Here is a 14,902-nt window from a genome sequence, read left to right on the forward strand (position 1 = left end):
TAAAAGTAGTGTGTTCATACAAGTAAACTTAACATAACAGTATCTATTATTATTTCCTGCATGGTGCATAAAGACAACATGCAAATTTAAGATTAAAAGTAGTGTGTTCATACAAGTAAACTTAACATAACAGTATCTATTATTATTTCCTGCATGGTGCATAAAGACAACTTGCAAATTTAAGATTAAAAGTTTTGTGTTCATACTGGTAAACTTAACATAAAAGTATTTATTATTATTATTTCCTGCCTGGTGAATAAGAAAACATGCAAATTTAAGATTAAAAAAAAGTGCGTTCATACAAGTAAACTTAACATAACAGTTTTTATTATTATTTTTGCCTGGTAAAGACAACTTGCAAATTTAAGATTAAAAGTTGTGTGCTCATATTATGTGTTTTAGGTACTGATACTGGTTATAGTCGTTTGTCTTGTGAGCATCATAAAGAGAAGTCTTAGTTAATGTCACAACAGTCTTGACTCAGCTAAAGTCCTATTAGAAGGTTTAGCCAATATAATGCACAACATATAATACACTTATTTAGAGTTGATAACTGAGCATGCGCAGGTTTAAAGGGCTCCTGTGTGTCGCCTGATGAGAACACCTGAGCATCCTGAGCAAACAAACACATTTATATTCCTCTTTCTTTAAAAATAAAACTCTTTTTCTTCTCTAAACTCTAAAATGCAAAGTGCACAACAGTTCATAAGCACTCCAACCTGCTGAAGACACATTAATACCACTCAGCTCTCTCTCTCTCTATGCATATATATATATATATATATATAATAAAAAGAACACACACCTGGGTTTCAGCTGCAGGCACTGTAGGTGAGCTCAGCAGGTGTGTTTGTGTCCGTGTTGGCAGCAGCAGCTCGACGACACTTTGTCCACTAAAGCAAAAGCAGCCCAGTGAATAAAAGCCTCTTCAGTCTTCAGTCTTCAGTCTGTGTGTCTCTGTGTGTCTTCTGTCTCTTCTGTCTCTCTGTCATGCGGTCCAGCTGCTCGCAGCTCAGGCGTGGCTCTGCGGGGATGGACCGGACTGCACCTTTAATCCGCCCAGTTCTAGTTTCCTCAGGTAAGTTAAAAGGCTCCTCCTCCTCCTCCTCCTCTTCCTCCTCACCGCGGTGCGTTCAAGTGCTCCACGTAAAAACCTGGAGGAATGAGTTGTCTCTGCAAAAAGGCACCTCTGAATCAATCAAAAAGGAGACACTTATATGATTTAAAAAAAGTTATTTTTTATAAAACTTTATCCTGACAGTATAGTGCATGAGACAGGTAATCTGAAAAAAAAATCATGAGCCTCTGTGTCCTCTGGTGTCCTCTGGTCTCCTCCGGTGCTCCTAATGGCATCTGCAGGATTTCACAGACCGGAGGAAAACAACCAATCAGAGCCGAACAGGAGCCATGCCATCTTTGTGTCAAGACCCAACTCACATCTTACATCAGGAGTACCAACTTTTACCTTCCGGCAGGAGATATAGAGTCCCACGGTGCAGATTGAACCGTTACAAACATTCATTCTTGCCGATGTCTATTAAACAACTCGTAACATGAAGCTATCATAATGACAGTGCAATATGGTTAGACAGTGCAATATGTTAAATAATGACAGTGCAATATGGTTAGACAGTGCAATATGTTAAATAGTGACAGTGCAACATGTTGCATCTGTGTAATATTGGGCTATTGCCTGTGCAATATGGGCAAGACGGTAGACGGTGCAGTGCACTACCTGAGTGCAATACCTGCCATGGTGTGTGTGATAATATGTGCCATTATGTACGTGGACTGTGTATGTGTTGAAACATCTGTTTCTGTGGAACTGTTTCCCTGTCTGATGTGGAATCGTTTGTTATTGTTGTTGATGTTGTTTTAATTTAGTGTTTGTAACTGCAGTTGGACTGAGTCCAGGAAAAATTTCCCCCAATAAAAGTGACAAAGGGACAATAAAAGTATATCTTATCTTATCTTATCTCTGTGCAGCTGTCAATCACTCTCAATCTCCTATCAATCGGTCAAACTAGGCAGCGCTGATCAAATATGAATCAATATTCTGTTACTAAGGGCCGGAGGTTAGGGCTGGGCAAGATGACGATATATATCGTCAAAACTATATAAAAATATCTATCGTATATATTTTTCTATATCGTTTCTATTGCGATAGGCTAGGCTTATATTTATTTATTTTTTTCTCTATAATTTCACTTAAAACTGTTGTGTTCATTTTGCACTCAAGTTCTTAAAATGACTAAATACTACTTTTCATTTGTCAATTTTTTTATTCACACAGAAGTATACTATTTCTCTCCTCAAATGTTTTCAGAAAGATCAAAAGTAGTGTACTGTTTAGCTGTAAAATGAGAAGGTTTGTGACCCGGCAGCCATGTTGAGACCAAGTTGAGGGCGATATGGCTTAAATCTTTTATCACAATATAGGTAATTTCATATCTCGATAACTATATATATATATCACGATATTGCATGTTTTCTGGTTATTCAATAATAAAGTACTCTATATGAAATAACCACATGATAAAGCTTATTTTTGTATACTTCTGTGTGAATAAAATAATTGACAAATGAAAAATATTTTTTAATTTTAAGAACACAACAGTTTTGAGTGAAATTATAGAGAAAAAATAAATAAATTTATGCCTAGCCTATCGCGATAGAAACAATATTAAAAATGATATATACGATAGATATTTTTATATCATTTTGACAATATATGTATATTGTCATATTGCCCAGCCCTAACCTCCGGCTCTTAGGACATTTATCATGAATAATAAACTGATTTATCATTAACAATTAGCTGCAGCACTATTCTGAATAAAAATCTGTATATAGAGTTACAAATATTCCTTATTTTCATATTTTCTCTTTCAGACATATCTGGAAAGATAATGTGAAGTGTAAAATTTGCACCTTGATAAACTTAATAAAACCTTATTAAAATGGAAACAACACACTCGCTATACTCTTATTCTAAAGGAGTAAAGTATGTTGAGATATGTTTATATAGAGTCAGTGATTATCTGATGGAGCATCCAGGCAGATAGCGTTGAGAGAGAGAGAGTGTGTGTGTGTGTGTGTGTGCGTGTAGGAATGCAGAGCCTTGTCTGTACCTGCAACAGGAGCAGCTGGGTGTGGCACTGCTGATGTGTTTGATGTGGAAATATGACACAGAAGAACACATTACTGGCTGTGCAGAGAGGAAACATATGTAAAGCAAAACGCAACATGTGGGAGTATGTTCATATATTTATGTTTTAATGGTTTTAGAGACAAGTCAATGGGTCCAATGTCAGTATAAAGTTGGTTTCCCACAGTACGGTTTTGCACTTATGGTGTTGTATTCTCTCTGTACAAACAAATTAAAGAGTAACTTATATTTAATTGACAGCAAAACATTAATAAAGCAAAGAAAAACTTACTGCAACATATCCAAAACAAGGGGAAATGTCTACCTGCAGCCATCCACCAATGAGCTTTTGGTTTAATTTCCTACCATATATGGTCAGAGAGAGGAGACAGAGAAAGAGAAAGATCTCCAGAAAGAGGTGGAGGGAGGGAGGCGTGGTGTATTGTTGTGTTTTTGCAGTGGGGCGGTGTAAAGTTTCTTTTCAAACCCTGTCATTACCCCCGAGGAGCCCTGGTTCCTCCTGCTGATTCAGATCTGTCACACATCAGAGATGAGCTGATAGAAACGTATATAGAGGCAGCATGTCACAGCATGAATGAAACAGAGCCAGGACTCCAACACACTGTTATCGTTACAAAGTATTACTGTGTTTTATGACTGTAGGCAATGAAATAAAACAGTAAAACACATAAACCTTTAATTAATGTTGATTCAGTCCGAGCTCTGATGCAGTTGTTTCAGATAACAGGTATCAGATCAGGTGACATGTTGGTGAAGATAAAAAACAAACTTTCCATTACCAAAAAGAAGTTTATTCAAGTGTGCTATTAGTATACTTCTTTTAAACTTAAAATAGAAGGTCAACTTTCAGTTTACTTTGTATGTACTTATCAGAGATATACTTAACAAAAGTATACATAAGTATACTTGGCTCATACTGACAAGTATACAGAAAAGTCTAAGTATACTTGGCTTATACTGACAAGTATGCAGAAAAGTCTAAGTATACTTGGCTTATACTGACAAGTATGCAGAAAAGTCTAAGTATACTTGGTTTATACTGACAAGTATCCGGAAATTCTAAGTATACTTGGCTTATACTGACAAGTATACAGAAAAATCTAAGTATACTTGGCTTATACTGACAAGTATACAGAAATGTATTAGTATACTTGGCTTATACTGACAAGTATACAGAAAAGTCTAAGTATACTTGGCTTATACTGACAAGTATACAGAAAAGTCTAAGTATACTTGGCTTATACTGACAAGTATACAGAAAAGTCTAAGTATACTTGGCTTATACTGACAAGTATACAGAAAAGTGTAAGTATACTTGGCTTATACTGACAAGTATACAGAAATGTATTAGTATACTTGGCTCATACTGACAAGTATACAGAAAAGTGTAAGTATACTTGGCTTATACTGACAAGTATACAGAAATGTATTAGTATACTTGGCTCATACTGACAAGTATACAGAAAAGTCTAAGTATACTTGGCTTATACTGACAGGTATACAGAAAAGTCTAAGTATACTTGGCTTATACTGACAAGTATACAGAAAAGTCTAAGTATACTTGGCTCATACTGACAAGTATACAGAAAAGTGTAAGTATACTTGGCTTATACTGACAAGTATACAGAAATGTATAAGTATACTTGGCTCATACTGACAAGTATACAGAAATGTATTAGTATACTTGGCTCATACTGGCAAGTATACAGAAAAGTCTAAGTATACTTGGCTTATAGGCCTAATTGTACATAATCTTTTCATCAAGATATTCTTAAGAAAAAAGTATAAATAAGTATTCTTGCCTTACAGAAACTTGTACTTGGCTCGTAGGTGTGTTTACTTTGTGATAGAGTAGCCTAGTAACGTGTGTGAGCTATATCAAGACTGTCTTTTAACAACACTCTCATGGCCACAAGTACATTATGCTAAAATATTAAATAACAATCCATCCATCCATCTTCAACCGCTTATCCGGGGTCGGGTCGCGGGGGCAACAGCTCCAGCAGGGGACCCCAAACTTCCCTTTCCCGGGCCACATTAACCAGCTCTGACTGGGGGATCCCGAGGCGTTCCCAGGCCAGTGTGAAGATATAATCTCTCCACCTAGTCCTGGGTCTTCCCCGTGGTCTCCTCCCAGCTGGTCGTGCCTGGACGCCTCCCAAGGGAAGCATCCAGGGGGCATCCGTACTAGATGCCCGAAGCACCTCAACTGGCTCCTTTCGACGCAAAGGAGCAGCGGCTCTACTCCGAGTCCCTCACGGATGACTGAGCTTCTCACCCTATCTCTAAGGGAGACGCCAGCCACCCTCCTGAGGAAACCCATTTCGGCCGCTTGTACCCGCGATCTCGTTCTTTCGGTCATGACCCAGCCCTCATGACCATAAGTGAGAGTAGGAACGAAGATTGACCGGTAGATCGAGAGCTTTGCCTTCCGGCTCAGCTCTCTTTTCGTCACAACGGTGCGGTAAAGCGAATGCAATACCGCCCCCGCTGCTCCGATTCTCCGGCCAATCTCACGTTCCATAGTCCCCTCACTCGCGAACAAGACCCCGAGATACTTAAACTCCTTCACTTGGGGTAAGGACTCATTCCCTACCCGGAGCAGGCAATCCATCGGTTTCCTGCTGAGAATCATGGCCTCAGATTTAGAGGTACTGATTCTCATCCCGGCCGCTTCACACTCGGCTGCGAACCGATCCAGTGAGTGCTGGAGGTCGCAGACCGATGATGCTAACAGAACCACATCATCTGCAAAAATCAGCGATGAGATCCTCAGCACACCGAACTGCAAACCCACCTCCCCCCGACTACGCCTTGATATCCTGTCCATGAATATCAGGAACAGGACTGGTGACAAAGCGCAGCCCTGGCAGAGGCCATCCCCCACCGGAAACAAGTCCGACTTGTTGCCTAGGACCCCGACACAGCTCTCACTTTGGGCGTACAGGGATTGGATGGCCCTGAGAAGTGCCCCCCTCACCCCATACTCCCGCAGCACCCCCCACAGTAACTAAATAACAATATTAATGAATTCTTGTACGGAGAGGAGGAATGATTTTAAAAACCAATAGTGCTTTCAATGTACATACTGAATGGGCATTTCAGTATTGTTTTGAGACAAGAGTTCAAAAAATGTTCAACCACTTTTGGTCCAACTATCTCTCCTATAGTTTATGTAGAGTAAGTACAAGTATTCCTATACGCTGAATACACAAAATATTAAAGACATATTATCCAATTCAGCTACTTTTGAAAAGCCACATTCCCCAAAACTCCACATTTTACCTCCTCCGAGCTGCCGACTTCTCCTCCTATGTGACTTGATAAAACAGGATTTTTACCTGAACTCACCTCGGCAGATCACACCTAAGACGAGTTTTGCAAATTCAGTGTTTACATTTCTGCTGTAAACAGTTAGTGTACTCTACTATAGTATTTCCGCGTGCAGACCGTGAAAACAAACTGAGCTGATTGTGTTGTTTCAGTCATTCGTCAACCTGTTGGTTCATTTCTGCCGCCACAGGGCACACAGTCTGTTGTTACACCATTCCGCATACGAGGCAGCTTCCTGCAGCAGCTCGCTTCAGGACAGAGAAACTAACTCACACACACCTCGTAACGTCCTCAGAGTCAGATGTTCATGTTTATTTCTGCTTAATGTAGATATCATAAAAAATGTTTCAAGTTAGTTAAAAATATGCATCATCTGTTGTTGTGTAAGCGTTCAACGAGGAGCAACAGCAGAGTCATGTCAAGTCATGTCATGTCATGTTATGCAGGTAATGGTGGTAAATGTCACTGAGGGTGAAAGTGTATCAAGAAGAGAGAAGTCTGCTATTCTGACTAGTTTGGGCACATATCTGTTTGGCACATACAAGGCATATTTTACCTTCCCAGTTCCAAGTTATTTCAGACGAATGAGAGGAGTTCAGTGACACTCAGTAACACAATACTTCCCGTCCAGATCTACTCCATCGATCAAACCTGATGCTACAATACTTCAAGGGTTATTTGAAACACAGAAGATTTAAAACAGGTTGTTATGGAGGGATTTGTCATTTCTTACACATGCCTCTCCTCTGTTACACCAACCTGAAGTCTCTAGATGAATAGTGCACCCTGCTGTGGACAAAACTGTCCATTACAAGCTGAAGTGTGTCCACATTCGGAGCAATTGTTTTTGAGCTGCGTGTTTAGTGTTTCAGTACCATTAGTACATGTATACCTGTGGAAAACAAAAGTATGAAATGAAACTTGAGAATATTTGTAGTCTGAGAATATAGCCTCAGATTTGACATGTGAAGTTCTTATTAGTTTATTTGTTACGAGGATTGCTATACTAACACATTCTCATCCCAGTTCGTCACATACTGATGCTTTGTCGGACCCCTCTGCGGTCACTTTTCGCTCGTAGTAAACACGTGCTTAACGGTGTGAAGTAAACAAAAACACTTGCTTAGGTTTAGGCAAAAAAACCCAGTTAGGTATAGGGGAAACAACATGGTTGGGCTTAAAACTAGTACATTTGTACGGTGAAAATGTGTCTTGACGTTGTGAACATGGGACAGGAATGAACAGCTGATTGTAACGTGAAAGTGAAACTTAATGCACGGGACACAAACAGCGGTCTCCTGGATGAGAGCCCTGTGTTTGTTGGACCCATCCTACTCACCTCCTGTGTGTCTTTTTCGCTCTTTACACTACGTCACCACAGCACTTTCCCTGAGCGTTTTCTGATGCCGCGGATGGGTTTACATTGTAGTTAAATGTCCAGTGTGTAGGATCTGGCGGTATCTAGCGGTGAGGTGACGAGATTGCAAACAACTGAAACCTCTCCCGTGTGCCCAGCGTGTTGGAGAGCTACGGTGGCCGACGTGAAAATGCGATTGTGGAGCCAGTGCGTAGAATGTGTGTGTGTACGAGGGAAGTGAGTGGTGAAGCAAGAGAGAGAGAGAGCAGCGGTGACGAGAGCGAGTAACGTTTTCGACTCCGGCCCCAAGCAGGAAAAGTTAACAGTTTGGTTTGTCCGTTCTGGGCTACTGTTGAAACATGGTGGAGAAACATGGCGGACTACGTGAAGAGGACCTGCTCCCTATGTGGATATAAGCGGCTCATTCTAAGGTAACAAAAACACAACGATTCTTATTATCAGGTAGCTATACACTAAAGAAAACATTTATTAATATTATATTCCATTTCTGCCAATAGATCCCTCCAAATGTTACACACTGGTCCTTTAATGGAATTCCCGGTACGTCTCATCCAGGTGCTAAAGGGTGCGGCGGTATTTAACGCCGACGCCCTGGGAATGAGAACGGTCTGGATATACAGCCTGTGAAAAACAGTTGTATAATTAATGTAATGTTAATCTTTATTATAGTCGGTATTCTCCTAAATAGAATTGAACGTGAATCAAATATAAGGCAGTAAAGCACAGTGCTCTTTGTGGACAACATGTATCTATTATAAAGTATCAGGTGAAAACTAAACATGATTTTAAGTGGCGTCAGTGTTTTAATAATACCCTAATTGACATAGCATTTCTGTTTTTATATTAGATTATCTATCTATCCATACATACTGGAGAGCTTGACCCTTACTGGGGACTAAAGGTCAACTGCTTTGAACCTGTATAAAACCCCCACTGCTGGAAAAGAAAAAAATGCGACCATGACACGTCAACTTTTTATGAGTTTTTATTTATTTATTTATTTGATTTTTAAGTGTTTTATTGTTTTTTTTCTCCAAAAAAATCCTGAGGTATTCACAATATAATGGCATTTATTCTGTTTGAAATGAGACTGGGGGGGGAACGGGAGGGGGGGAAGATAAAATACAGCCAAAAAACAAAACAAAAAGAGAAAACAAATAAAAAAGGAAACAGGCAGTAAAGCTGTGTCGATTGATACAACTGTCGAGACAATAAATCCACGGTGTCGTACATACAGGAAGCCTTTTGAACTGCAACTCCTCCTCCCCCCCACCCTGCGGACTAGCAAAGTCATGCAATCTAGACTGCATTTAGAAAAAAAAACAAGCAACAAACCTCAATGATATCTCACAGCAGGCGTGTCCCACTTCGCTAACGGGGAGGGCAGGTTAATAACAAGCCAATCAGTCCACTATCGTAGTAGTTATCATCAGCTGGAATACCTTAAACGTAAAAACACAAATCTAGTCTGCTTTGTATAGCTGGCATTCAGATTAAAAACCATCAAAGTTTCAAACAATACAAGCTTTAACTGTGAGTTATTTAGCAAAGCACTAGAGTTCAAATACACCATGCCGTGGCGACTCTGAACCAGGAGCAGTTTGTTTGTTGGGGCCTTCTTGAGAGGGTAAACAGTAAACAAAATAAGTCTGACAGTCACAGTAAAGCCAGAAAACAGTGCACCTTACTGTGCCGTCGGTTTCTATGTTACTTTATAGACTGTACGTTAGTGTGATGGTTGAATACAATATTTAGCTTTCTGTACACAATGTAAAACGCCAATGAGAGACTATACTCCTCTACCTTGAGTCCTGTTTGCCCTCCACAAAAAAGCAATACACATAAAAACAAAATAAACCAAACAAAAAAAAAAACACATACAATTGACCAATAAATAAATATCAGTGAAAAAAATACACTGTTGAATCATTTTCTTGCTCTGTGTCACAGATCTATGATTGATAAAAAATAACTGCTGTGACTTAAAAAAGAAAATAAGGAAAACACCCGATATTCTCCTCTCTGCACAACAATCCCAAAATCTGCAACGCAAAACAAAACAAAATAAAACCCATCACAAGTGCAACATCAGTCACGACAGTCTCAGCATTAGGAAAAAAAAACAAAAAACACTCTGGTGTTTGACCAATCAGCTCACTACTACAGCATCAGACAAACCAGAAGGAATAAAAAATAGAATAAAAAACAAAGCAGTGGGCAGGGATGAAGAAGAAGAAATTAAATAACAGCACACAATTTATGACCCAAACTGGGGTAACAAGAAATCGATCATGATATCTGATCAAAGGAAAACAATATATAATAATAATAATAATAATAAAAAAATACTATTAGACTTTCAGTTCAGAGGTTATCTTTACGTGGCGGTTTAAATAAGGTGGACAGACACTACAGCGTAACGGTGAGAAAGACGATTGCTCCACCTCGCCAGTAAAAGAAACCCGTCCAGCTCTCAGCACGGTCACCTATTTATTTCTTTGTTCAATTTGGTGTCATCTTTGCCCTGAATAATAATAATAATAATAATAATAATAGTAACAACAAAAATAGTAATAATAAAAACAGTAATCATAATAATAAAAAAAAAACAACGGACAAAAATAAAAGCTAATAATAATCACCATCAATAAAGACTTTTGGTAGACGAATAAACATCACACACGCTCTCTCCGCTCGCGCACACAGCTAACTGAAAGAAAGACACACGGATGAGGGGAAACAGGACGTTTTCTAACAAACACTGTCGGCTAATAATGATACAGCTCCTCCTCGACGACGAGTGATGGGTCCAAAGTGAAAACAAATATTGCAAAGTTGACATTTTTCTTTAAAAAAAAAAAAAAAAAAAAAGAAGGCAAAAACAAGTGTCTTTTCCTACGTACACAATAATTTTCAAAACAAACATACAGACTATATGTGTAAAAATTATAAATAAGGATAAAGTTTTGTGCATCCCCGCCCCAACCAACCGTTGTCTTAGAAGAAAAAAACAAAACAAACAAAAAACAACAAAACAATGGCAGTTACAACGGTGACAATAACATGCAATTGATATACTTTACAGCATTGATCTGTATCTCCCCCAAACTACAAACCCCGGTCTAACCTCCCTCCCCGACCCCAATACAATCCTTAAATATTTGTCAGCTCATTCAAAACATATCTCTTGCTCTCGCTCTCTCTTTTCTCTGTGAACTAGCTGAAGGCGGTGATGTTTAAATCACACTGGGAGGGAGGAGGCTCGAAAAGAAAAACACACTGTCGCTGACTCCAGTTTATCCGTAAATCTGTGTATGTACAGGAGGCTTTTTTATCCCCATCGAAGCAAGCTGACATGGTTTGAATGACTGCATAGTGAAAATGATATTTGGTTTACTTACAGATGGGTTTTACAACACACTCACACATGAGCTCCCCCTCGGTGCCAAGGCACAGCGCAGGTACACGCTATGAACTAGCTGTTTTTATACACCCTTGGCCGCAACCTGGTGAGCTAATATACACATAAAGCCACTATTGGCAGGAGCCAGCATTGCTGTGTAGAACGGGATAACTTTATACATTTGGTGTGTGTGTGTGTGTGTGTAGACTAGTAATCAGATGTTTTGTTACTCACACACACACAGACACACACACTGACAGTCATTCTTAGCACACCTGACCTGATTGGTTTCACAGAGGTGTAGCGTTGCACCGTCACCCAATCAGGTGTTTGGATGGAAATGCACACAAACAGCACAGCTGAGCGAGTGTGTGTGTGTGTGTGTGTTTGTAAAATACAACTTAACAACAGAGAGACAGTGGGAGACTGGGTCCAGCTTTGTGTCCAGACACACGTATAGAGTTTGAACAGTGAATGTTGGGAGTGCAGAGTTGTTGCACCATCTCTTATTGAAACTACTGCACCAATGAGGACACACCTCAGACTGTGTTGGCAGTGCAGCACAGCTGATGGATGCTAAGCACCAAATCCAGGTCTATATATACAGGAGTTTGAACAGGGAGGCTGAGCAGATCATGTCACAATCAGCCGTGCAGATTTTACAAGGGCAGGACGACCAACGACAAAAAAGTCCCTGTCGACTGTTGGAAGCTAAATTAGTTCTCTAGATTAAACCAGACAGGAGCTGAGCTAACGGAGCTGAGCTAACGGAGCTGTGCTAACGGAGCTGTGCCGGCTCACCGTCACATCTGCTCAGAAGGCCTGTATCACGAAGAGACGTGTGCTGATCTTTGGGCTAAACTCGAGTTTACTGGTATCACAAAGCTGTCTCACATTTAACTGGGGTAGATCACCATGGTAACCTAAAGTGCAGGTTATCTTCAGAGGCCAAACGCTAAATAAAAAAATACCGTAAACCTACTTTTTCAACTCTGGTTGTTTGATGATTGGATGAATTTTAAGTGTGAACAATTTTGAAAAAATATCTAATTGCGAATATTATTTTTGACTGATATTGCAATTGCGATATGATTTGTGATATTAGAGGGAACATATTAAAATGATTATAGTGTTTTTTTTGGGATCCGTAGCAAACAAAGATGTTTTCTTAAGTTGAATATGATGTGTAGGCCAGGACATCTCTGCAGCACCACAATATTTAAAATGATATTCTGGCACACATTAACAAATATTGTACCTTCTGTGATTTGAAAAATTGCAGTAGACCATATTGCGTTTTCTCGATACAATTTTGATTAGTTGTGCAGCCCTAATTGTATTTCACCTCGCTCAATAATGACCTAATGACCATCTCGTGTCATATTAAGTACTTTTCTCATGAATTGATAATGTTACATTTGATTGACTTGTGATTAAGAGCTCTTTCACATGAACACACTCATGTCTGTGTTGGAAAACCCAGAGTTAACAGAGCCAGTTGTAAAGCAGCTGTGTGACACCAGTTATTCAGGATGTTCAGCGGCTCATGTTCACCACTACGTTGGGTTCACTTCCTGATACAGGCCCACAGCGAGTCGATTCACGGAGTAGACGGATGAGCCAGCTGGTTTTATTGCTTGGCTCCTGTCTTGTGTTAGTGCACCAGTCTCCCCCTGTACAGTATATGACAGACACACACACACACACACACACTGCTATAGTACAGCACCCCCCCTCACCCTCTCCCACTACCTATAGAGAGATTTCATATATATCGTAGCTGAGAGTAATCAATTATAAGGTCAATAACAATAGTCAATAACAATAACAACAACGCTCTTTCGTATTTAGTTGTGGACACCTTTGGTGTGAACTGTCAAGGTTTGTCAAGCTTGCAGGCGACCTGTGGACAGATGGAGGGATGGACGGATGTGACAAAAAGCATCTGGACAGACAGACATCCCCTCTAATCTAATCATATCTACACTGTACAGTTTAGTGTGACGTCAGGATATAAACGATTAACTACTTCCATTACACATAGAGCTACGTTTGAGGTGTTTATATATATTTTGTGTTAGTTAGTACGACCTCCCTGCTCGCTCTCTTCTAATCCATCTCTCACTTGCTTTTGCTCTCTTCAGACTTGCTCTGTATTTGGTAACACGTGTTGACATTGCATTATTTCACTTATTTGGCTTAAAAAAAAAAGGAAGAAAGAATAAAGTCCTTTGGGGAAAAGAAGTGACAGCAGCGTCTAAAGCAATAAAAAAGTAGCAGCAGTAGCAATGTAAATAAATAACATTGTTTTGAACAGAACAGTAAACATCATAAACACAACGCGCTAACTCACTCGCTAAAATCATAATTGGTAGGTTGGTGTAACACCATGAAAGCTTTTTACAATAACCAGCTAGCCTCAGAGCTCGGCAGTCCTGTGAAACTCGGGCTGCCTTCCCTGTTTACTTGTCTCCTCTCTCCTTATTCACACACTTAAACTTCCGGTCATCCAACTCCAGTTTGTCTCTGACTTTTCTTTAACTTCCAATCCCACTTTCTTAACACTCACTGTCTTTCTTCTCGCCTCACTCAAGTCCTCTCCTCTCGTTTTCCTGACGTTTCATTTTCACTCATCTTTTCTGCCATCCTGACAACATCCCTGGATCTCTCTCTCTCTCTTCTCTCTGACACTTAACAGTTTCCTCTCTCTATCGTTGCCATTGCTTCTGTGTCTAGCAGTGATTTGGTTTTGGTGCGTGACGGGGCGTGGGAGGTTTGAGTCTGCGCATCTAGCAGGCTTTGGCTGTGGCCCATCAAGAGGGGAGGCAGTTGTACTCTAGTCAGTCGGTCTCTGAAGACCTGCGCTCATAACGGATATCTACACATTTACAGTACCAGTTCAGCTGTGCATCTAGTTCAGGGGTCTCAAAATCAAATTGCCTGGGGTTGTTTTCTCCTAGTTCTCTGCATAAACAATAAAGCTGCTTCAGATTGTATTCCCAATAAAATACAATCTGATAAACAAAAAAAAAATAAAAATATATATATATATATAAATTGTTCAGGTCTCTTGAAACTGTGTCTCGGAAAAATACATTTAGGTGTCAGTTGAGCTATGCTAGATCTGCGTGCTGTCGGTTAGTTTATAGGTAGGTACAATTACTTAATCGATTTGTCAATCGCTAAAATTAATCTGCGGGGCAACCTCTAGCTCAGCGGGTAGAGTGTGCGCCCCATATAGGCTGAGTCCTTGCCAGCGGCCCTGGGTCGAATCCAACCCGTGGCCCTTTGCTGCTGTCATTCTGCTCTAATAAAAGGCAATAAAAGCCCTTAAAATTATCTAAAAAAAGAAAATTGAATCTGCAACAATTTTGATAATTGTTTTAACATTTTTCAAGCAAAATTGCCAAAAAAAATCACTTGTTTCAGTGTGTAAAAAGTTAAGATTTGCTGCTTTTCTTTGTCTTAAAAGAAACATTGGAAACATTTTTCTGACTGAATGATTAATTGAGAAAATTATTAGATAGATGATAAGCAATTGGGAGATATTGGAATTGTTAGTTGCACCCCTGGAAAAAGTAAATGATTACTTTACAATAGAACTAAAAGACAATAGACT

The 14,902-nt window shown here is 39.7% G+C and overlaps 2 protein-coding genes across 3 annotated transcripts in view; both read right to left on the reverse strand.

Moving 5' to 3' along the window:
* The window catches only part of LOC119485353 (myosin-9-like), a 32,552-nt gene extending 31,474 nt beyond the window's left edge, over positions 1 to 1,078 (reverse strand). For both annotated transcript variants that reach the window (XM_037764893.1, XM_037764892.1), the window contains exon 1: positions 806 to 1,078. The gene's annotated coding sequence lies outside the window, so the exon portion shown is untranslated. The remainder of the gene's footprint in view (positions 1 to 805) is intronic.
* A 7,772-nt stretch (positions 1,079 to 8,850) lies between these two features.
* The window catches only part of pkn1a (protein kinase N1a), an 84,044-nt gene continuing 77,992 nt past the window's right edge, over positions 8,851 to 14,902 (reverse strand). Inside the window, exon 19 of the mRNA XM_037765277.1 lies at positions 8,851 to 12,995. Within this exon, the coding sequence (XP_037621205.1) occupies positions 12,840 to 12,995 (156 nt within the window). The 3' untranslated portion in view covers positions 8,851 to 12,839. The remainder of the gene's footprint in view (positions 12,996 to 14,902) is intronic.

Source organism: Sebastes umbrosus, chromosome 3 (assembly GCF_015220745.1).
Source record: "Sebastes umbrosus isolate fSebUmb1 chromosome 3, fSebUmb1.pri, whole genome shotgun sequence".
Taxonomy (NCBI): Eukaryota; Metazoa; Chordata; class Actinopteri; order Perciformes; family Sebastidae; genus Sebastes; species Sebastes umbrosus.